At 40.8% G+C, this 21677-nt stretch overlaps 6 protein-coding genes and 1 non-coding gene across 7 annotated transcripts; 5 read left to right on the forward strand and 2 right to left on the reverse strand.

Annotated features, from left to right (window-relative positions):
* Window positions 1-2377: 2377 nt before the first annotated feature.
* Window positions 2378-7962, forward strand: LOC137723004 (ATP-dependent DNA helicase Q-like SIM). Its single transcript, XM_068462157.1, is given in 16 exon segments — window positions 2378-2518; window positions 2938-3534; window positions 3624-3843; window positions 3927-4037; window positions 4261-4450; window positions 4613-4949; window positions 5095-5315; window positions 5542-5598; window positions 5918-5998; window positions 6168-6231; window positions 6463-6562; window positions 6656-6739; window positions 6894-7095; window positions 7215-7307; window positions 7427-7621; window positions 7624-7962. Coding segments are annotated over 15 exon segments (2562 nt in total). The 5' UTR covers window positions 2378-2518; window positions 2938-2954; the 3' UTR covers window positions 7651-7962.
* A 409-nt stretch (window positions 7963-8371) lies between these two features.
* TRNAG-CCC (transfer RNA glycine (anticodon CCC)) lies at window positions 8372-8442 on the forward strand. The gene has a single exon. It is a non-coding gene; the product is annotated as a tRNA-Gly (tRNA).
* A 2185-nt stretch (window positions 8443-10627) lies between these two features.
* Window positions 10628-11427, forward strand: LOC137722515 (histone H2A.1). The gene is made up of 2 exons (XM_068461530.1): window positions 10628-10907; window positions 11006-11427. The coding sequence occupies exons 1-2, from the start codon at window positions 10704-10706 to the stop codon at window positions 11249-11251; spliced, it is 450 nt and encodes a 149-aa protein (XP_068317631.1). The 5' UTR covers window positions 10628-10703; the 3' UTR covers window positions 11252-11427.
* A 274-nt stretch (window positions 11428-11701) lies between these two features.
* LOC137722423 (putative protease Do-like 14) lies at window positions 11702-14935 on the forward strand. The gene is made up of 10 exons (XM_068461420.1): window positions 11702-11817; window positions 11903-11999; window positions 12269-12523; window positions 12636-12763; window positions 12889-13100; window positions 13266-13347; window positions 13440-13582; window positions 13695-13815; window positions 14076-14168; window positions 14576-14935. Exons 1-10 carry the CDS (start codon window positions 11803-11805, stop codon window positions 14690-14692), a joined length of 1263 nt encoding a protein of 420 aa, XP_068317521.1. The 5' UTR covers window positions 11702-11802; the 3' UTR covers window positions 14693-14935.
* Window positions 14936-15063: 128 nt separating this feature from the next.
* Window positions 15064-17480, reverse strand: LOC137722424 (autophagy-related protein 18a-like). The gene is made up of 4 exons (XM_068461421.1): window positions 16675-17480; window positions 16025-16238; window positions 15400-15541; window positions 15064-15231 (listed from the first exon to the last, which is right to left on the reverse strand). The coding sequence occupies exons 1-4, from the start codon at window positions 17470-17472 to the stop codon at window positions 15141-15143; spliced, it is 1245 nt and encodes a 414-aa protein (XP_068317522.1). The 5' UTR covers window positions 17473-17480; the 3' UTR covers window positions 15064-15140.
* A 243-nt stretch (window positions 17481-17723) lies between these two features.
* LOC137722426 (uncharacterized) lies at window positions 17724-18815 on the forward strand. Its single transcript, XM_068461422.1, has one exon. The coding sequence runs from the start codon at window positions 17732-17734 to the stop codon at window positions 18635-18637; it is 906 nt and encodes a 301-aa protein (XP_068317523.1). The 5' UTR covers window positions 17724-17731; the 3' UTR covers window positions 18638-18815.
* Window positions 18816-19403: 588 nt separating this feature from the next.
* Window positions 19404-20641, reverse strand: LOC137722427 (uncharacterized). Its single transcript, XM_068461423.1, has one exon. It carries the CDS (start codon window positions 20304-20306, stop codon window positions 19866-19868), a length of 441 nt encoding a protein of 146 aa, XP_068317524.1. The 5' UTR covers window positions 20307-20641; the 3' UTR covers window positions 19404-19865.
* Between the last annotated feature and the right edge of the window lie 1036 nt (window positions 20642-21677).

Genomic DNA, 21677 nt, shown 5'->3' on the forward strand with positions numbered 1-21677 from the left:
CATACGATGCCCCGAACACACTAACCAAGTGGAATTTTGGGCTAAATTTGCCCCAAAAATGTGACATCTCACATCACCCAGGGGAGTGAGCCTTATATGTATATTCTCATCCCTACCTAGCACGAGGCCTTTTGGGAGCTCACTGGCTTTGGGTTCCGTAGGAACTTCAAAGTTAAGCTAGAAGGGGGCTTGAGCAATCCCATGATGGGTGACCAACTAGGAAGTTGCTCGTGAGTTCCCAAAAACAAAACCGTGAGGGAATGGTAAGCCCAAAGCGGACAATATCCGTGCTATGGTAGTGGAATCGAGCCTGGGAAGTGATTCCGCCCCGGGTCAGGATGTGACAATTGGTATCAGAGCTTAACCCTGGTCGCGTGTGTGCCGACGAGAGTGTCGGGCCCTTAATGAGGGTGGATTGTGACATCCCACATCGCCCAGGAGAGTGATCCTTATATGTATATTTTCATCCCTACCTAGCACGAGGCATTTTGGGAGTTCACTGGCTTTGGGTTCCGTAGGAACTTCGAAGTTAAGCGAGAATGGGGCTTGAGCAATCCCATGATGGGTGATCCACTAGGAAGTTGCTCGTGAGTTCCCAAAAACAAAATCGTGAGGGAATGGTAAGCCCAAAGCGGACAATATCGTGCTACGGTAGTGGAGTCGAGCCTGGGAAGTGGTTCCGCCCCGGGCCGGAATGTGACAAAAAATGAGTTTTGGGTTAAAACTCATATTTGACCCACAAGGGTTGGCAACAAGTTGAGATAGATTTAGAACCTAAAATTTGAGTTTTACTTCAAGTAAGTCTAGTAAGATGTATATTTGAACTTTAATTTCAACTTTTTTAATATTGAATGAAAATTGGAATTTTTTCGTTTTATCCTACAGTGCAAGTAGATTTTGATGGAACAATGCATGAGATTTAAATTATCTATGAGCTTGGTTGTAAGTGTTTTTTAAAATAGTTAAAGGCGTCTTTTGTAAAAATGTTTGTGAAATTAATCTTTAATAAAACTACAAATAAATCATAGAAAAACATATGAGTGTTTTTCTGTAGAAAACACTTCAAATGTTTTTGAAACTCAAAAAAATATTTTTTCAAAAAGCGCTTCATGATTTTGAAAGCATTCCTAATTGAGAAATACGGATCATCTTTGTGAGGATTTAAGTGATCAGTGAATCATGTTCGTTCATCATATATTTTACGATCATAAATTATTTCGTTTAAAATTGAACACAAATAGTACTCGACAAAAACTGTTCACATAATATATGATAAACAGACACGATTCACGAATCTATAAAAACATCATAAAGATGATCCGGAGAAAATCATGTTGGCTAATTGAGACTATATGGGGGCGTTTGTTGCGCCGGACTATCTCGGACTGGATTAGCTTCAAGGACTAAGCTGGACTGGCTTAGACTAGACTAAACTGTACTAACTTAGTGAAGCGTTTGGTGCAGTATTGGACTAAGAAGCTGGATAATAACAAATTCTAATATTATATTATTTAATATTAAATTATTAATATTTTATTATGATCTTATCTTTTTCTCTATATTTTCCTACCATTTCCGTCCCACTCTCTTCTTCTTCTCTCATCGTCCCTCCCTCTCCCTCTTTTTTTCCTCTCAGACCTCTCAATTCATGTCTCTTTCTCATTCCTGGTCAAACACCTTATTGATTTCAGTCTCTATTTCTCTGTCCTCCCTCCCTCTCTAGCTATGCGTTGTTCGAACGGAACCTCACGGCTCCAATTTTCCCGACGAGTTGCAGGTTTCCCAATGTGTTTTCTAGCTAACCCTCATTAAATTGGATGAAGTTAGCACCGCCAAAAAATTCATCACCATCCCTGGACCGAGATCTTAGCTTTGCATGCTCGAATCTGTCATGGATTTGAAGAAGCCCAAACAGGCCGAGACTTCCAGGCCATTTTCCGGCCACATTCGACCACATTTTGGCCTCAATTTAGTTAAAATCGTAATCTTGTCACTCCGAGCTTCAATTTGGTATATTTTATATGAAAGTTGGTTGTGAAATGGATCTAAAAGAGAGTCGGAAAGTTAATGATTGATCTAGGTGACCGGAGATAACGAGGAGTCTGTCGGGAGTGGTCGTTGAGCATGACGAGGACGAGAAAGAGAGGATAGTCTTAGCTAGTCCCATGGTTATTGAGGGGTCTCGCTAAGACCTCTTAGTGAAGGGTTTTGTCCATGCTAGTCCCCTTCAGTCTCATTAATGTTAGTCCCAGCATGGAACAAACACGGTATTGGACTAATAGCTACTCCAGTCCAGTCCAGTCCAACTTAGTGAGAGGGCAAACAAACGCCCCCTATTTGTATTATCAATTATTAATGTTGTCTGTTTTACTGACGCAAGAGGACGGACGACATGACGTAGGATGAGAGAAGACCATACACGCGATACGCCTCCACTTCAAAATTCCCAACTTCGGAGTTTGGCGGGGCGAGTTCCCAAGTTCCCAGAGAAAAGAGAGCGCTTGCGCGCAGGGCTAACGTAAGCTCATGCTTTCGATTTTCGTCTTTTGAGTTTTAATCTTGATTAATGTACATATCTTTCTTCAATTTTTGCTTAATTATTAATTAATTGAATACGCGGAATTGTTCTTTGTGGTTTTTAATTTTCACCGTTTGAACTTTGATTGCTCAACCTGAATCTCACACCATTGTCGATTAGTCGAATCAGTTTTCTTAGGAAGAAATTAAAAATTACAACTTGTTTTAATTTCCATTTGTTCTTTGAGGTAATTAAGTTTAAGGGCAAGAGCAAGATCCCTTTTTATGTTAGTAAAAACAGAAATTGATGTGAAAATTAATTTCAATTGGATTTGGAATCGAATTTTCATATGGGAATCCGGTTTTTCTGGTTTGCATTTTGATGCATGATTGACTCTTGGTTTCGTAAATTTTCGCTAGAGAGCATTTTTCGTGCCATGAATGTCAATAGCGTCTCACCTGATGAAGATGAAGTCATTGCGAAACTGCTTGATATGGGATTTGAGAATTCCGCTGTCGTAGATGCTGTAAAAGAAGTAGGCCCTTCATTTGATGATGCATTGGATTATGTATTGAATGGTTGTAGTAGAAACAATCAGAGAGCATTGAGTAGTTCAAAATGCACCACAAGGAATGTGAAGGCTTTGGGGAAAAGGGCTTTTACTGCTCCGTGTCAAATTCGACAGTCTAGCATACTGGATCATTTTCATTCCACCGGTAGACCAAAACGGATTAAGACTGAGGTTGTACCTGACGTTTCTGTTTCTGGATCAAAACTAGTGTGCGCTTCTGTAGAACAATGTGAGAGACCTCCTTCTGTTGTGGATCATCGTGTTGAAGTCTTGACAGAATTGTCTGCATCGGATTGCCTGGACATTCGATCAGATTGGGAGAAGACAGCTAACAGTCTCTTGCAAAAGCATTTTGGTTATTCATCATTAAAAAGTTTCCAGAAGGAGGTCTTGGCTGCTTGGATGGCTCACCGAGATTCTCTTGTTCTTGCCGCAACAGGGTCTGGTATTATTTCTTGCTTATTTTTGTGTCTGTTTTCCTTATCTTTCTGTTAGATGGTTGGCTGCAGTTACTCATAATTACCTTTTATGCAGGTAAATCTCTGTGCTTCCAGATTCCAGCATTGTTGACAGGGAAGGTGGTTGTTGTGATTTCACCGTTGATAAGCTTGATGCACGATCAATGCTTAAAGCTGGCAAAACATGGGGTATCTGCTTGCTTTCTTGGATCTGGGCAACCAGATAGTACTGTGGAAAACAAAGCAATGACAGGGATGTACGACATAGTATATGTTTGTCCTGAAACTATCTTGAGGTAAGAGACTTCTTTATTAAATAGCTATTGTTTTACTAAGTTGTCTTGAAGTGTCTGAGAAATTGCAATCTATCGTGCTACAGACTGATAAAGCCACTTCAAAAATTAGCAGAAAATCGTGGAATCGCACTTTTCGCTATTGATGAAGTCCATTGTGTTTCGAAGTGGGGGCATGATTTTCGGCCTGACTACAGGTTTGTCAGATGTCTGTTTACAAGTGCATCATATACACCACTACAAATTAATGGTTGGATTTAGGTATGACTGATGCATGTCCTAAACATGGGCATAGATGACATGAGCATTATTAGTCATTTGGATCTAGCCTCCACATCTGCTGTCGATATGGCATCGTTTTAGTTCATTTGGAGTCGAAAGTTATCATGTTTCCTTGACACGTATTTCCAAATGTTTCAGGAAATTGTCTGAGTTGCGAAAGAACTTCAGTGCTTGCGAGTTAAAATTCTTAAAATTTGATATACCACTGATGGCATTGACTGCTACTGCCACAATTCAGGTCCGGGAAGACATTCTTAAGTCATTGTCCATGTCAAAGGAAACGAAGGTTGTGCTAACTTCCTTTTTCCGGCCAAATCTAAGATTTAAGGTAAGTTTATTGTATTAGTTTTAGAAAAAGTTTTAGTCTTACTTTAGGTTCTTTTAATAAAATTATCAGCAGGAGGGTTTTGTTCTGCATGGATAAATCATAGATTCCAGTTATGATAATTTCTTATATTCTTCATCCATTTACTTTTATCATGACTTACAGGTACAACATAGTAGAACATCTACATCAACTTATGAGGATGATTTCTGTGAATTGATAGACATGTATACTGGAAAGAGAGAAACAGGAGAAAAGAAACAAATGATCATGTCACAAGAACTAAACGACCTCCTGAATTGCTCTGCTAATAGTAGCATATCAGAGGTAGATAGCATTTCTCAGGATGATTTGGACAATATTGAGGATGACTTCTCTGACAGAGGTGATGAAGCAAGTTCATCCCAGGAAAATGGTTCAAGTGCTTCAAAGGGAAGGGAGCTGTCAGTTGACTACTTGGAAAATGACCTTGACATCTTCCAGAGCGTGAATGATTGGGACGGTATTGTTATTTGAAATTTCTGTTATTTTTCTCTCTTATCTTTTCCTTTGTTATATGATCTAGGACTCCTGTGATATTAGTAATAGACTTGATAGTTGTCTTGTCAGATATGATTATTGTTCAATGCACTTATCTTTTCATACAGTTAGCTGTGGTGAATTCTCGAGACAAACTGTTTGTGATGACTGGAATACTAGATCTAATATAACTGATCTTCCAAATAAACTGGAAGAAAGACTAAGACTTGTGCAAGAGCCTTTACAGAAAGGGTCAACCATCATATATGTTCCTACTAGGAAGGGAACGTTGAGCATTGCAAATTATCTTTGTCGGTGCGGGGTGAAAGCTGCTGCCTATAATGCAGCGGTACGTCATGGATTTATGACAGTTGCAGGTTTTTATAAATGCATATTATTCTAGTGTTCTCTTCTAGATGAATGTTGGTGATGGATTTTTTTGACTTTCACCTATCATGCTAGTTCATTATTGAATTCTGCTCATTATCCAATTGCTAAATTGAAGATACTGCATGCTGCCACTGAAAGTCTATCTCTTGTTTGCTACCATATATGTGGGTTTAATTTTTCTCCAGTTGCCAAAGTCGCATCTAAGGCAGGTCCACAAGATGTTTCATGAAAATACTTTAGAGGTATGAATTTCAGGCTTACGGAAGATGCTAAAAATGTTGAATTCCTGATTGTTCTGTGCTCCATATGTATATGTATATCACATCTAAAACTAAACAAATTTTTTATGCATATGCTGGATCTCCTGTTAAGCATTGGAATTTGTTTGAGGCATTTGTTAATAAATTTCAATTTAGCAACTTGAGGTTTATAGTTTCATTTGTTCTCATTAATGATCCATTAAGTTCTGAAAAATAATTATCTTAAACTTAAAAACCAGGTATTGAAGAGAAAAGGTGGGAGTCTAAACTCGACATTAAAATTATTTTCCTCCCATTGTAGGTTGTTGTTGCAACAATTGCATTTGGAATGGGAATTGACAAACTAAATGTCCGAAGAATCATCCACTATGGCTGGCCACAGGTGATCTTTTTACTCTAGTTTTGCTTCATTTTGTTTGTTCTAACTAAACATAGATTCAGTAGTTTGCTTCTTTGTTAACGCAGTATATATGCCGACGACAGCTATTGGTTTATTACTTAATTATACACTGCTGTGTGTGAGCTTCTTATAACGTTTTGCTCTATGATAGAGTTTGGAAGCATACTATCAAGAAGCTGGTCGAGCAGGTAGAGATGGAAAATTAGCCGACTGCAGTAAGTTGATTTTCAGAATATGAGCTGTAACTAGGTTAAGTTAATTGAAAATTTTAACCTTATATTTCTCTTTGTGACAAGTAAGCTAACTTTATGCATTCCAAGCTCATGTATATTCTGCTTGAAACATATCTGCTTTTTCTCGTTATTTTTGCATTGTTAAATGTGACTTTTGTTCTGAAGTCCAGATTGCTGGATTGGACTTAAACCTTGTCTGTTTCTCTTGAGCAGTTTTATTTGCAAACTTAACAAGAGCTCCGTCACTTTTGCCGAGTCGAAGAAGTGAAGGGCAGACAAAGCAAGCATATAAGATGTTATCAGATTGTTTCAGGTTTATGTTAAATACATCTCCTTGCAACCTTGTTTGTTTCACACGCTTGCAGGCAAATACATAGGTATTATATACTTTTCTGTTTACTTGCAGGTATGGAATGAATTCTTCATGCTGTCGGGCTAAAAAACTTGTGGAGTACTTCGGGGAGGATTTCGGTAATGAAAAGTGTCTCTTGTATGTATCATTTCTCCTCTTTTGAGGTTCTGTTTTGAATATTTTCTTCACCAGAGTTTGCTTTTGGCCAGTTTATTTTTAATGTGTTTTATCTTTACTCGTGCGTGACTGTTTTTCATATTTTATGCATATTAATCAATTTACTTCAATGCAGCTGTGATGTGTGTGTAAATGGACCCCCCGAACTGCAAAATTTGAGAAAGGAGACAGATCTCTTAATGCAGGTTATTGCTGCTCATCATGCAAGTAAATACAGGACCGGTTTATATGATGATGATATGGGTACTGATATTAAACATGAGAGGTATATGGGAAAGCTAAATCTCAGGATGATTGTCAGTAAAATAAGGGAGCAGGTGGGTTCTCTCTCGCTTTCCGCTTATGTAAAATTCTTGCAGTGGCACTTAAGATGCAACTCAAATTCTAACACATTGTTTGGTGATTTTCATACGATGGCCATGGACGCCGTGTGCAGTCTCAAGAATTTATGGCAACCGAACTTCTTTGGTGGCAAGGCCTTGTTCGAATCGTGGAAGGTAAAGGCTACGTCAAAGAGGGTGATAAAAAGGTATAAACTTCCTTTATCCTGATCAGCTAAGTCTTTCTCTGCATGCTTGATTCACCATGCGTCGTGTCAGTTTCTTGCTCAGTCTGATCTCACATTTTCGACTTAAACATTCTACGCAGACACACGTTCAGCTAAAGTTCCCCGAGCTAACAGAACTTGGGTTGGAGTTTCTCGAATCCAAAACGGAGCAAACTTTCTACGTTCACCCTGAAGCGGATATGCTACTCTCTGCAAGCAGACCTAAATCTTTCTCAACTTTTTCGGACTGGGGCAAAGGCTGGGCTGATCCTGAGATTCGGCGTCAGCGGTTAGAGGGCATTCGAGGCAACAGAAAACCATTTAGCTCCGGAGGTAAAAGAGGAAGACGAAAGTCACGAAGGCAACGAAATGGTCCAAGTTTAAAAACTGCTCGAGGTAGAATAGAGGCCAAACTGTCCAATAAAAGTGTCCGGCCAAGGTCTTTGAATCGTTGACAAGTTTGGGATTTTACATGCAAGACATTGTGATGTGATCAAGGATTTAAATATGAAAAAAAAGGAAATGAGAAGCTTTGCATGTGGGACCTCTTCAGTCATTTCACGTTAAACTATTGACGTTTTTTTTGTCATCGAACCGAGTTAAACTGTTGACGCTTCTTTTGTTACCAAACCAATTTTATTATCAACATCATGTGAACTGACAAGAAAATTAATATGCATGTCAAAAAACTATTTTAGTTAATCATTATTTTATGTAACTATTGCGCGCTTTTTATGTCAGTTCACGTGAAACAAGTAAATGATATTTAAATTTTGCAATTGTTATGCATGTGTTACTTTTTTTGTCATTAATTTCACGTGAAACTGATGACGCTTCTTTTGTCACCAAACCAACTTTATGATCGACATCACGTGAATTGACAAAAAAATTAATACGTGTGTCATAAACTGTGTTTATATATCTAAGCACAGTTTTTATAGAGGAAATCAATCTAGCTTATCGGAGCATACAAATTTCAAAATTTTTTTAAGTTATTGAGAAAAAAATGTAAACAAATAGCAAACGGAGAACCCATTCAACAACGGGCGCATCTGGTGTAGTGGTATCATAGTACCCTCCCACGGTACTGACCAGGGTTCGATTCCCTGGATGCGCACCAGGTTTTTTTAACATTTTATACTTTTTACAATCAGCAAGGTACTCATTAAGATGACAAGAACATTAGTACATATGAAGTAACAATGACGGAGCCAACATGGGTCCATTGGTTACTATTGACGTCAATAACTTTATAACATCAATGTATGTTTATCTATATATTTGTGTACGACACTTATATATAACTATGGCAAACTGAAAAGATAAGTCAGAAATACTGAATTATAAATTGATGTTCTGTTTTGCAACCCCATGTATAGTTATTTTGTAAATTTTCTTTCTTTCTTTCATTTGTCTTTTTTTTCTTTCTCATATTTCTTGTGTTCGATAAAATGTTTCACTTGTTAAGCCTCGACAAAAATAGACAAAATGCAGCATAACTTGACATGCACTCACCAGAAACTCGACGAAATGATCCAAAGAAGTTTTTTTGGCTAAAGTTATGACCTCAATATTATAAAACAAGCTCCGTCACTACTAATAGAGATGAATTTTTATGAAAAAAGATTTTTCGAGATTTTTAACCCATCTCAAAGAATAAGGAGACCTTGCATAATTTCGAAAATAGTGTCACGCATTATCTTTCTTAGAGATGATGGGGCAGGTTTCCTTAAAATACCAGGCAAAAAGGAAAAGTAAAGACTATTCCTTAACGAGTTCTATGGCAAACACATATCGTACGTACCTCTACTTGAAATGCCATCCCTTAAAGTAAAGAATCTTTAACTACGTTCCCTTCTTTCTTCCATTTTGTTCTCACATCTCCTCTTCAAGTCTTCAACCAATGAACACCAACTCCATGGATTTCGGCCGCGTAATTTTCGCCCTAATCGGCTTCTCCTCCTCGCTCTTCTTCTTCGTGCCAAACGTCAAGAGTTGGCGTACGCAACAAGTAACGACTGAAAAACTGAGGATCATCGGTGAAGCATTGAAGCAAGCGGAAAAAAGGGCGACGAGGTTTCAAGAGAGGCACGACCGAATTTTACGTCAGATATCCTCGTTCTACTTGATAAATAAGGAGCTCGAGGGGGCGTTGGCCGATGCTCGGGCTGCGATGAATGAAGCTTTGGAGTTTGCTGCAAATTTGAGGAAGTTGCAGATGAAGATCATTAGCTCTTTCCCAAGTGATGATCAGATTGTAGACATGACAACACATGCAGGTTAATTAATTAAGAAATAATTATAGGATTATGTTGGAATTAATCATTAATTATGACGTAGTAAATGATCAGTTTACATTTCCAAATGCCAATGATTCAAGGAAGTTTGTTTAAAGACCAATCAATGATATTTTTATTTGGTGAGGAATACTTAGATGAGAGATTTTTCAGTGTGCTGGAAACATAACTCGGTATACCAAATATCATAACAAAAGTAGTTGAATTTTTTTTTTTTCAAATATTCAACCACTTGTTTTATGTCAATTTGGTGTATCGTGTTTCCAACACACTAAAAAAATTATTCCAAGAGAGGCGTTGTGATCATTTAGGTGTAGAAATAATTAAGTGGGTTGATATAATTTAACATTTTGCTGTGTTATAAATTTGGAAATGTTTATTATCCTTAAGTGATGGTAATGTTTATTCTTGAGTGGGTGCATTTTTCCTCATCATCCTTAAGTGATGGTAATGTTTATTACTTTATTTATCATTACTGGATGAGTTTAGATTTTGATATTGGTGTCTATCCACTACATAGATCTTAAAATTAAAATTTATCTAACGGTGATAAGTAGGGTGTTAAACATCACCGTCACTGAATAAATAGGGTGGTAGACAAGAATATTTCCTTTTTAACCTTCTGAGAAAGGTTGGTGCTATCCACACGGACCACACCCACCAATTTTTACTTCTCAAATTCCTCAATTTTCAGTTGTTGAAACGAAAGAACTAAAAAATATTAATGATAAAAAATCGACAAAAGTGTGTGGAAGGAAAAAATGTGAGTAAATAGCAGTTTAACCAAAAGCATTATCCAGTGCTCCAACGAGTGGCCACAAAAGGACTTGGATTGCCAGCATGTCATTAATTCACAGCCGTTGATCGTCATAAAAAAATCAGAACCGTTCCCTTATTTGAAACCAATCCAATTGGCCAGCCCAAAAGCACTTGGATCGCCAACGTGGCAAACCCCACTATAAAACACCACGCCCCAAAAAACACTCCAGACCAAAATTCAAATCCGAGTGCATCTCAGTTCTCAACAATTCGTTTTCCCTCCTAAACGAATCATTTTCATTTCCCCAAAAACTCAGAGAGAATGGAAGCCACGAAAGCCACCAAGGGCGCCGGCGGAAGAAGAGGCGGAGAGAGGAAGAAGTCGGTGTCCAAGTCAGTTAAAGCCGGCCTCCAATTCCCCGTCGGCCGTATCGCTCGTTTCCTCAAAAAGGGACGCTACGCCCAGCGTACCGGTACCGGCGCTCCCATTTACCTCGCCGCCGTCCTCGAATACCTCGCCGCCGAGGTGATTTCTCGATCCACATTTCCCAGATCCAAACATTTTCTGCTTATATATCTTTTTTAACTTTTGCTAATATATTCGTGGTGGCGGATTGAAATCAGGTGCTGGAATTGGCGGGAAACGCGGCGCGTGACAACAAGAAGACTCGAATTAACCCGAGGCACTTGCTTTTGGCGGTGAGAAACGACGAGGAGCTGGGGAAGCTCCTCGCCGGCGTGACCATCGCAAGCGGCGGCGTGCTCCCCAACATCAATCCAGTCTTGCTTCCGAAGAAGACCGCTGGCTCCCAAGAAGGCGAGAAGGCGCCCAAGTCTCCCAAGGCAGCAAAGTCCCCAAAGAAGGCGTAAAACGCATGTCGTTTTTTAGGACTAATTAATCTCAGCAGGGATCTGTAAGGCTCAGTGGTATTTTGGTCTTTTTGCTAAGGCGATGGTAACCGGATGTATTGTATGTAGTGCAAAAATGCAGTAGGGGGTATATCTGAAAATTTCAATGGAAAAGCTTTTGGTTTTGTGTATTAAAATTCCGTCTTGCAATGTGAAATGTCACATGTACCCTTTAAAAATTGATTAATGATAAAGGAGTTGTTAATCCTGATTTATCTTCAACTAATCGTGTACCAATTTCCTATTTACCAAAAAACCCTTGTATTACCATCCGGAAGGCCTAACCCTTGCAATTTTTGGGTACCACGTTGTTGGGCTTGAAGCTTAGTTACCTATTGGGATATGGCCCAAAGCCCATTAAAACTTCACGGTGGGTTGAAGAGGCCATTAAACTGTTAGTACTTAGGCACCGTCGCGAAAAGTAAAAGGGCGGGTTTAGCGTGGGTTTTTGATGTGCTTTGCGTTCCTAAATTTCCAGACGCATTGAAGAAGCATTCTTTTTCTCTTTACTCATGAACCATTTTCTGGTATTCTCGCAGTTTAATTTAAATTAATTTTTTTAATTTTGTTACTTCGCTGGAAACTTATGAATTTCCTGTCTGATTCCGGCAGAGAAAAATTTCTACTCCGCACCGGATTGCCGCCATTGCCGCCATTGCCGCCGCTGCAGGGTCGGCTTATTTGTTATCCGACGGCAGCAGAAACTCCGGTGAGCTCCAAGTTCTTTGTTTTTTATTGTTCCAAACTCCGGTCAAACATTTTTTGCTTGGTGGGTAATTGAGGAAATGTCAAAGGTTGGGTTTTGATTGATCAAACATTTAATTGAGATCGAGATTCAGAAATCATTTGAGATGTTTTTGGCCTTAATGTTTATAAATTTTAACTAAACATTGGTGTGCTTTTAGTCGATTAACCGTGATTTTAGTCCATTTGTTTGTAGCTACGGTAATCATATCTTTCTTCTGAATTGGGTTTTAGATTATACGGCATCAGTGTCAATCACTGCACCATTGCGCGAATCCTTGCAGCTTCCATGGCAAACGGGGCTATTGGCTCCACTGTTTTCTGTGGGAACTAGTTCAATTCCATCATCAGATATAAGGAAGGATATTTCTGGTGTTTCCCCTTCTGAAGAGGCCCCTAAGCCATGTTCTGGATGTTTGAGCAGGGATTCTTTCGCAAAGGCTGCTGCGAAGGTTGGTCCTGCTGTTGTCAACATCTCTGCTCCAGAGGGTGAGAACGGATTTTGGGTTTTCTGTTTTTCTGGTTTTGCATTTTTATTTGAGGTAGTTTTATTTTATTGAGAAATCGACAATAATGCTAGTTTGTCAACTGAGTCTTTTAGGTGCATATGGGATCACTCCGGGAAAGAGTATAGGCTCTGGGACGATTATTGATGAGGACGGTACAATTTTAACATGCGCACATACTGTAGTTGATTTTTATGGCCTGAGAGCTTCATCAAAAGGGAAGGTTAGAAACTACATCCCAGTTCTCGTCATTTAACATATCACATTGTTACATATTGGAAGGGGAAAGAGTTGTAAGACTGAGTTACGAAATGCAGTAGGTTTGATGTTTGGTGGAACTTGGTACAGGTTCATGTCACCTTGCAAGATGGTAGAACATTTGAGGGTACCGTGGTCAATGCAGATTTACAATCCGATGTGGCTATAGTAAAGATAAATTCTAAAACCCCACTGCCAACAGCAAAGCTAGGCAGTTCGCGTAAACTTCAACCTGGGGATTGGGTGATAGCTGTTGGCTGTCCACTTTCACTTCAGAATACCGTCACAGCTGGTATCGTAAGGTAAAAATAATAATTTTGAGTAATAAGGAGTTGTTCTTTTCTTTTACCAGTTATAAAATGAAACTCCTAGCAACGAAGCAATTTCAACCCTTTGTCTCTTAAATTGACAATGGTAAGCATCCTTGTTCTTGCTGTTTCCTCATTTTGTTTCTCTGTAAAATCTAGTTGTGTTGACCGAAAGAGCACTGATTTGGGTCTTGGTGGAGTGCGGAGAGAGTATTTACAGACAGATTGCGCAATCAACCCGGTATCTCTCTCTCTTCATTTTGTGCGTCCCATAATAAAATGTGTCTAAGACTTGGCTCTTTTTTTTTCTGGTCTCTCACTTGCCTGGTGCAGGGAAATTCTGGGGGGCCTTTGGTCAATATTGACGGAGAAGTGATTGGTGTTAATATTATGAAAGTCTATGCTGCTGATGGATTGAGTTTTGCCTTCCCAATTGATTCAGTCACCAAAATCATGGAGCACTTCAAGAAAAGTGGGTACGCTTGTTTCAGCATGAAACTCATTATCTAGGACTCTAAAGTATAACTGTATGACAAATCGGTTTCCTTTATGGCAGCATCTGTGAAGCTAACCAGTCATGTTTGGCAGGAGGGTTGTTCGGCCTTGGGTTGGACTAAAGATGGTTGATCTCACTGAGGTCATCATCACCCAGCTTAAAGAAAGAGATCCTACATTTCCAAACGTGAAGAAAGGCATTCTTGTGCCTATGGTATGTGCATAGTTGCTTCCTTCCACAGGGGTGGGGAATAATCGAATATATCTATACCATCCTTTGGCAGTTTCTGAATCACAAAGACATTTAAATGACTTCGTACTTTCGTACCAAATCTGCCAAGAGTTCCGTTTTATGCATCCGTATTTTCTAAATGGGTGTGTGATGTACAAATATGAAAACGATGCTTTTTTTTTTTCCGTTAAGATAGCTGGATCAATCATCTAATAATTTTCCCATTGTTCGTCGTATTGTAGGTAACTCCTGGGTCACCTGCTGAACGAGCCGGGTTCCGTCCTGGTGATGTCGTTATTGAATTTGATGGAAACGCTGTTGCAAGCATCAAGGAGGTACTCAGAACCCTTATCATAATATTATTACATTTTGAAATCACCAAATTAGGCATATGGCTGGTTTTTGCTGAAATTTGTCCTAGCAGACATGAATAGTATTTACTCCAAACTTTAGCATATGACTTGGTTATATGATTAGGAAAGAGATCCAAGATCTCTAACACCAAAGCCTGCGGATCAAGTGATCCAGGCCTTCGAAATTTGATCCAACGGCTAAAATTATTATAACTTTTAAAAGGACCTCTGTTTTTAGCCGTTGAATCAAATTTCAAAGGTCCGGATCACTTAATCCGCGGGCTTTGGTGGAAGAGATCCGCGGGCTTTGGTGGAAGAGATCCGGAGAGGATCTCTTTCCATATGATTATGCAATATGATGGTTCATATGAGTGGTGAAATTGTGACAGATCATTGAAATAATGGGGGACCGAGTCGGGGTGCCCATCGGGGTAGTCGTCATACGAGCGAGAGACGATACAGTGACCTTAACAGTGATCCCAGAGGAGTCCAATTCAGATATGTAAGCGAAAACCTTTTGTTTTCAGGATGTTTGTTGTTAGTTTGGTTCCTGTAATCCTGTGACTTAAAAGGAAGAAGAGCGTATGCATTTGCCAGCTAGTAAGCACGCGTTCGTGTAAGGTCGAAAGAAAACACTCTTGATATTGATGTGAATCATTTCGTAAATTGATATTGCCTCTATGTACAACAACAATAACAAAGCCTTAACTCACCATGTGGGTCCGATGTATGAATCTCAAAACGTTACTGCGCTCGTTTTTGCACCAAGTCTTCCAAGTGTTGCGAACCAAAACTTTGGAGATAAAAGTTTACCAGTAAAACTAACCAACTGTTATATACATGTAACCCCGATGTTGAACAATCTCTAGCACATTCCTCATCTCCTCAGATATTTATAACGTACTAATCTCAACCCTAAATAATTTGAACTGTATATTTGCATTTTGCACTAGTTCAGGAAGTTTCTTCTGGCTTTAGAAAATTATAGTATTCAATCTGAGTCATCTCTCCTCCATTTTCGGGGTCAAACTGGCATCGGTAGAAGCTGCAAAGGCAATTCGATACTTGGATTAGACGAGTAATATTCACACGCGGCAAAGAAAAGAATGAAGTTGATTACGAATTAAAATCAAGAACGTCCTAGTTGAAGCTAGTTCCACGGAATCAATAGACATATAAACAAAAAACAACAAACAAAAACAAATTCCCTTACCTTCCGTCCATGCCAAGAATCACTACTGTGTTCTTCTGGTGGCCAAAGGCAACAATGTACCGCAAACCTTCCTGCAAGTGATATTTAGCCACTGACCATTCTGAGCTGAAATACTTTGGCAGCACGCCTGAGAACGATAAACCTAGAATGGAACCGAAAGACCAAGATCAGAATCCACAACTGTCATTCATTTCAAAATTGACATTAATCCAAAACACAGCAGGCATAGGATATTCCGAGTAACAGGATCTGCAAGTTAAGCATAAGTTAAAAGGCAAACTAGCTGTTGCTGTGAAGCAAGAATAGGCTACATGATGCAATATTTTCACTATATTCAACCCCCCAACCGATAAGTTTGAGTATTTCGCAATAATTAGAACGAGAAACTACTAGTTTGAAGTACAAGATAAGCAAAAAAATAATCAAATTTTCTTTTTTGTCGCCGAAGAGCCCTCAAGTATAAGCTATGCAAAGTATGTTACCCCCACAACTGATAAGTTTGAGTATTTCGCAATAATTAGAACGAGAAACTACTAGATGAAGTACAAGATATGCAAAAAAATAATCAAATTTTACTTTTTGTCACCGAAGAACCTTCAAGTATAAGCTAAGCAAAGTATGTTACCTTTCATGAAAGAGAGGGATGAAATGCCCAATGGACTAGGAAGATTGGATTCTGATGCACTGCGTCTGTGTGATCTCTCACACCCCAAGGATCCCGAATCAACCTTAACGCTGAAAACATGGACGGTGCCCTTGTCACTTGACACAGCTAGCCATTGTGCACCAGAAGAGAAAGCAAGACTGTAAATCTCTGCTCTCTCTGCTCCTCGCCTTACCTGCACAAGATACCAAGTAAGTTCTCAGATACAAATAGTTCCCGGTGATCAGAAGCGTTCATATATTTTTTCCGCAGAGTGGTAAAGAACATGATTCCTAAAGCAAAACATTCTAACAGACGACATTAGCACACATCTCCGCAGCTTGCAGTGCCAGAGTTAACAACTTACGTTTATGACAAACTTATGCTTGGTTTCGGGTTTCACTCAAATTTGGATAACGATGGCTAAGTTCGCAAACCAGTCAACTGAAACATAAAATCTTAATCAATCCTAAACCTTAATCAAACATGAATGTTAATTTCGACAAAAGCACACTCATATTCACATGAAATCAAACCAGAATAACAGACACTGAAAATTCGATTCAGATTTGACTAACACCAAAAACACATTAATTTGAAAATTCAGAGTAAAAGATTTGAAATTTAAATACCTCTTGTAGTAATGAACCATCCAAAGCATTGAAAATCCGAACCAAGGTCCCTTTACTGCTGGCGGTAGCGAGGAGCCGGCCGTCCTGCGTGAGCCCCAAGCAAGCGAGCCTCGAATCGTGGGCGACGATAAACTTGGTCCGCTTTGACCCGTAATGGTCGACCCGAACTTGACCCTTTTGGATACCCGGGCACACCAGCAAGGGGTGACCCGAACCCTGCGAGACCTCACACAGTCCTTTAGGGTTGGAGATGGTCACGATCTGATGATCGAGCGTTAAGTCGGAGATGTTGTAGAGGAAGATTTTGTGCTCCAAAACGACGACGATTCGGTCGCGGCGGAGCCTGACGCCTCTGACCTCCGACCGGAAAGAGAGCTCGCCGATGCACCGGGACTCATTGTCGTCCCACATCATGACTTTGCTGGGCGGGTAGAGAGGGTCGGGTCCGCCTCCGACCAGGGCGAGGATTTGGTAGCGGAAGAGCATTTGGACCATTCCGACGCCCCGCTGATCGGAATCACGGCGGAAGAGCTCGCGGACGGGGTCGCAGTTGTAGACGCGGAAGCCGGAGTCCGTGGCGACGGAGAAGCAGCTGTGGTCCTGGTTGAAGGACAGGTGGAGGAGCTTGGGGTTTTGGTTCTGGATCGTGTGGGTGGAGAGAGAGCGGGAGTCGTCGGGTTCGGAATCGGAGGCCGAATTGGGAGGCTGCACTGACTGCGCCATGTGGGGAGTGGTGAGTAAATCAGGAGTCCCGTCTAGAACGACGAATTGAAAAGGCGGGGAGGAGGCGGCGGTCATGGCCTAATCAAATACGAGGGCGGTGGAGTGTTGGGAATTTGGGTTTTTCGACCTTTTAATATAAATATTTATTTTATAAATTTGAGATTTTTGGATTTAAAAGGATTATATTTATTTCGCTCTTGCGCTTGAACAAAAAAAATCCCCAATTTTCTCCAAAGCCTCACTCTTTGTATCTCAAATTAGGGTTTTTTTAGGGTTTAATCAAATTTCATCGACTTTTCTCGCCTGAATCAATCTCTACTGCAAATCAATCGCAATGGCTCGTAACGAAGAGAAAGCGCAGTCGATGCTCAATCGGTTCATTGCCCTCAAGGCCGAAGAGAAGAAGAAGCCAAAAGAACGACGCCCGTACCTCGCCTCCGAGTGCCGCGACCTCGCCGAGGCCTCCAGATGGCGGCAGCAAATCATGGGGGAGATCGGCCGGAAAGTCGCCGAGATCCAGAACGAAGCCCTCGGGGAGCACCGGACCCGCGACCTCAACGACGAGATCAACAAGCTGATTCGAGAGAAGGTACATTGGGAGCGGCGGATTGTGGAGCTCGGAGGCCCAAATTATGCCAAAAACGCCCCTAAGATGACCGACCTCGACGGTAATATTGTCGATGTTCCGAACCCTAGCGGCCGCGGCCCTGGGTATCGGTACTTTGGAGCGGCGAAGAAGCTGCCGGGAGTCAGAGAGCTTTTCGAGAAGCCGCCGGAGCTGAGAAAGCGGAGGACGAGGTATGATATATACAAGAGGATTGATGCTAGTTATTATGGGTATAGGGACGATGAGGATGGGATTTTGGAGAAGCTTGAGGTGGAGGCGGAGGAGAAGATGAGGGCGGAGGCGGTGGCGGAGTGGAAGAGGATGGAGGAGATAAGGCGTGAAGCGAGGAGGGCGGTGAAGAGCGGGGAGGTGGTGTCAGCGGCAAAGGTGAAGGAGGTATTGTTTGAGGAGGAAGAGGAGGTGGTGGAGGAGGAGAGGCAGAGAGAGAGGGAATTGAAAGAGAGGAGTGAGCAGGAGAGGGAGTTCGTGGTGCACGTGCCGCTGCCAGATGATAAGGAGATTGAGAAGATGGTGCTGGAGAAGAAGAAGAGGGAGCTGCTGAGCAAGTATACCAGTGATGAATTGATGGAGGAGCAGTCCGAGGCGAAGGAGATGCTTAACATTAAGCGCTAGACGTTAGACCTTCCGCCATGACAGAGTATGTTACTCATTGACTGATAGAAAGTTGTTACCTTTTCTCTTATCAAAATGTTGTTGCCTAACTTGAATTCTCTTTGATTCTTTGAGAGGCTGTGTTGAGTATTTGTAAAGTTTTTAGATGATGAAACAAGTTAAATTTGTCGCCGAGGAATTATTTTTCGAGGAGCTTGAGGTGCAGTAATTGTTATTATCAATTGATCGAAGTTTAGTTAGTTTGTCCAAAAGTGTTTAGATTTGGGTGCAGCTTCTTTGAAGATACAACCACATTGTACTCATGTTAGGCATGGTCTATGTTTTGATCATATAGGTTTTTCTGATGGTTGAGTAACTTGGTTTCCTCTTTCGGATGGTCTCTCTACACTAAGGTGTAGGTTATGATATGATACCCTAGTGTCGGAACACCTTTGCAGTTTCTATGCGAGTTGAAGAATATGCATTTGAGATTACGAATGTCTTGGAAAGGAAAGCTGATGTTTATATCTATGGAACCAGGATGAGGGTTTTATGTATTATGTGTTATTGTGTGCCTTCGCCCAGCCTTGGCCTGCACTGCGTCGAACGCAGACCGCCATATCCACAGCCTTGTACGATTGCCTAGTTGAAATGATCAATGCCGCTCACCAAAGGGTGAGGCAGACGCTTCGACTGTGACACAAGGATTCCTTGACTTTTATGGTGGAGACTTTAGTAGGCATACTGCGCTGGACCAGGAGCAATTTGGATGGTTTGGCGATTGGCATGGGTTGCCGGCAACTAATTGACTTCCAATAACTGTGCTGTGTCCACTAAAATCGTTGAAGACGCTTCCAGAATAATTTATATTAGTCAGTAGGGTTCTTTCCTCTTCAAATTATCCTACCCTCCGGTCGTCAGTAATTAAATTACGTTAACATCTGGTGCTAACTTCTTTATAAACAGAATTCATGATTCTCTTGAATTTATAGATCATATATACTACAAACTAAAATGGCTTAAAAATATAGAGAGAGTCAACTTAAATTTGAGAATCATTCAGCGAACTAAAAAATTGGTGGAAAAATGAATAGGGAAAAAAAAGGCACAAAATCCACTGACGATTATTGAACAGAAAAAAAAGGCACAAAATCCACTGATGATCATTGAAACATATTCCCGATCCAAACATATTCCCGATCAAGAATCCACCCAGCAACCCAGCTCCCACACCCAGCGCCATGTTCCCTCATCCGCCCCTCTTAGGCTTCTGCGGCTGCACAACTTGCACAACTTGCACAACTTGCTGCCGGTGCTGATGAGGCTGTGGCCGGGCGCGTGGCTGCGGCGGCTGCACAACTTGCACAACTTGCACAACTTGCTGCCGGTGCTGATGAGGCGCTGGCCGGGCGCGTGGCTGCGGCGGCTGCACAACTTGCACAACTTGCACAACTTGCTGCCGGTGCTGATGAGGCGGTGGCTGTGGCCGGGCGCGTGGCTGCGGCGGCTGCACAACTTGCTGCCTCTGCACAACAACTTGCTGCCGCTTCACAACTTGCTGCCGCTGCACAACTTGCTGCCTCTGCACAACAACTTCCTGCCGCTTCACAACTTGCTGCCGCTGCACAACTTGCTGCCTCTGCACAACTTGCTGCCGCTTCACAACTTGAAGTCCGGGCCGGTTTGCCATCACGGGCTCTTGGACTTTCTTCTGGGGCTCTGGGACCGGAGCCGAAAACTTGTCACCGAAATTGATGGTCCCCTTGGGGTTTCCGCTCGACGATCGAAGGCCGTAGCTGACGTGCTTGAGGGGATCTTGAGAGTTGTTGAAATTGGAAGTTGGAAGAAGAAGATTGTTCGACTGGAATTGGGAAGATTTGGGAAATTGTTGAATTGTGAATTGGTTGATAAAGATCTTGAATTTATAGAGCAGGGGAGGTGAGAGGATGAAGACAAAAGAAAAGGCAGCTTCTGTGAAGCTTCACTGAGTTACATTTTTTAATTTAATTTTTTTACAATTTTGTTAATTAGGCAACGTTATAGATTCCTTTTCCTAATTTCGAGTATTTCCTATAATATTTGTTTACGCGTATATTTTTTAAATTTATTTTTTCATGAATAAATATTTACACGTAATTTAATTTTATTTGTTTCGTATTTTTTGTTTTTTGACGTGCCATTTGGCTAAATAAGGGATTAATGTGATTGTAATGTAGAGATTGAGCTCGAATTCAATACCAACGTACTATTTTGACCAATTAGAAAAATCGAAACATAAAAAATAAATATTTCATATCACTTGAACGTCATGTGAGGAAGAAAAAATTAATTTTCTGACTAACTGACCCGACGTATGTCAACAAATTATACAATAGAGCATTGTTCACAAAAAGGGTTCTCTCAGCAATTTGATCAAACACATTATATTATATATACTAAAATCCAGTTGAGTTTCGGCACTGTTTAGTAATAGTGTCCGGACGGATCTGCCCTGTTTCTTTGCTTTCTTCCGTTTCTCTCGCTTGCTTCGTGCGTTGGAGAAACCCTTATTGTTATCCTTCTTTTCTTCGGAGTTCTATCACTCTTTGGCCACGTGTTGATCATCCTAGGTATCTTTTTTTTTCCATTATGACTTCCTCTTTTACTTTACTTTATCTTTTTTTTCCATTATGACTTCCTCTTTTACTTTACTTTTTGTGTCGCCATCCGACTCTTCAATTCCAGCGCTTTATCCTTACCTAATCCACACTGGCAGCAATGGTACATGCATTTCCACCAAAAAATAATTAAAAAACCTTACCTCATCACACCTGGCAGCAATGATGCATGCCTTGAAATATAATTAAAAAAACAAAAATCTGGAACATGTTTGCCCCTGTTTGATGCCAGCTTGCCTGTTGCTTTTCTTCTTTTGCACAGCCTTCCCATGCGTTCTCCACTGTTTTGCCACGCGTCGATCATCGTGGATAAGTTCTCTTCAATTGCATCTCTCCAAATCTCCTTCAGTTTCCAATTGCTTTCCTTTTCTCAACCTTTGGTTTCCGATCTTCTCATCTTTCTC

The sequence above is a fragment of the Pyrus communis genome, chromosome 17, assembly GCF_963583255.1.
Source record: "Pyrus communis chromosome 17, drPyrComm1.1, whole genome shotgun sequence".
NCBI lineage: Eukaryota > Viridiplantae > Streptophyta > Magnoliopsida > Rosales > Rosaceae > Pyrus > Pyrus communis.

Bases quoted from the DNA above. Each gene is read 5' to 3' on its own strand.
- LOC137722515 (XM_068461530.1), top strand. From the start codon at position 10,704: ATGGAAGCCACGAAAGCCACCAAGGGCGCCGGCGGAAGAAGAGGCGGA. The intron at 10,908-11,005 runs GTGATTTCTCGA...GATTGAAATCAG, and splicing joins TCGAATACCTCGCCGCCGAG to GTGCTGGAATTGGCGGGAAA.
- LOC137722423 (XM_068461420.1), top strand. The intron at 12,524-12,635 runs GTGAGAACGGAT...TGAGTCTTTTAG, and splicing joins CAACATCTCTGCTCCAGAGG to GTGCATATGGGATCACTCCG. The intron at 13,816-14,075 runs GTATGTGCATAG...GTCGTATTGTAG, and splicing joins AAGGCATTCTTGTGCCTATG to GTAACTCCTGGGTCACCTGC.
- LOC137722424 (XM_068461421.1), bottom strand. From the start codon at position 17,472: ATGACCGCCGCCTCCTCCCCGCCTTTTCAATTCGTCGTTCTAGACGGG. The intron at 15,542-16,024 runs GTAACATACTTT...GTTCCATTCTAG, and splicing joins ATCCCTCTCTTTCATGAAAG to GTTTATCGTTCTCAGGCGTG. The intron at 15,232-15,399 runs GTAAGGGAATTT...TTGCCTTTGCAG, and splicing joins ATTCTTGGCATGGACGGAAG to CTTCTACCGATGCCAGTTTG.
- LOC137722426 (XM_068461422.1), top strand. From the start codon at position 17,732: ATGGCTCGTAACGAAGAGAAAGCGCAGTCGATGCTCAATCGGTTCATT.
- LOC137722427 (XM_068461423.1), bottom strand. From the start codon at position 20,306: ATGGCAAACCGGCCCGGACTTCAAGTTGTGAAGCGGCAGCAAGTTGTG.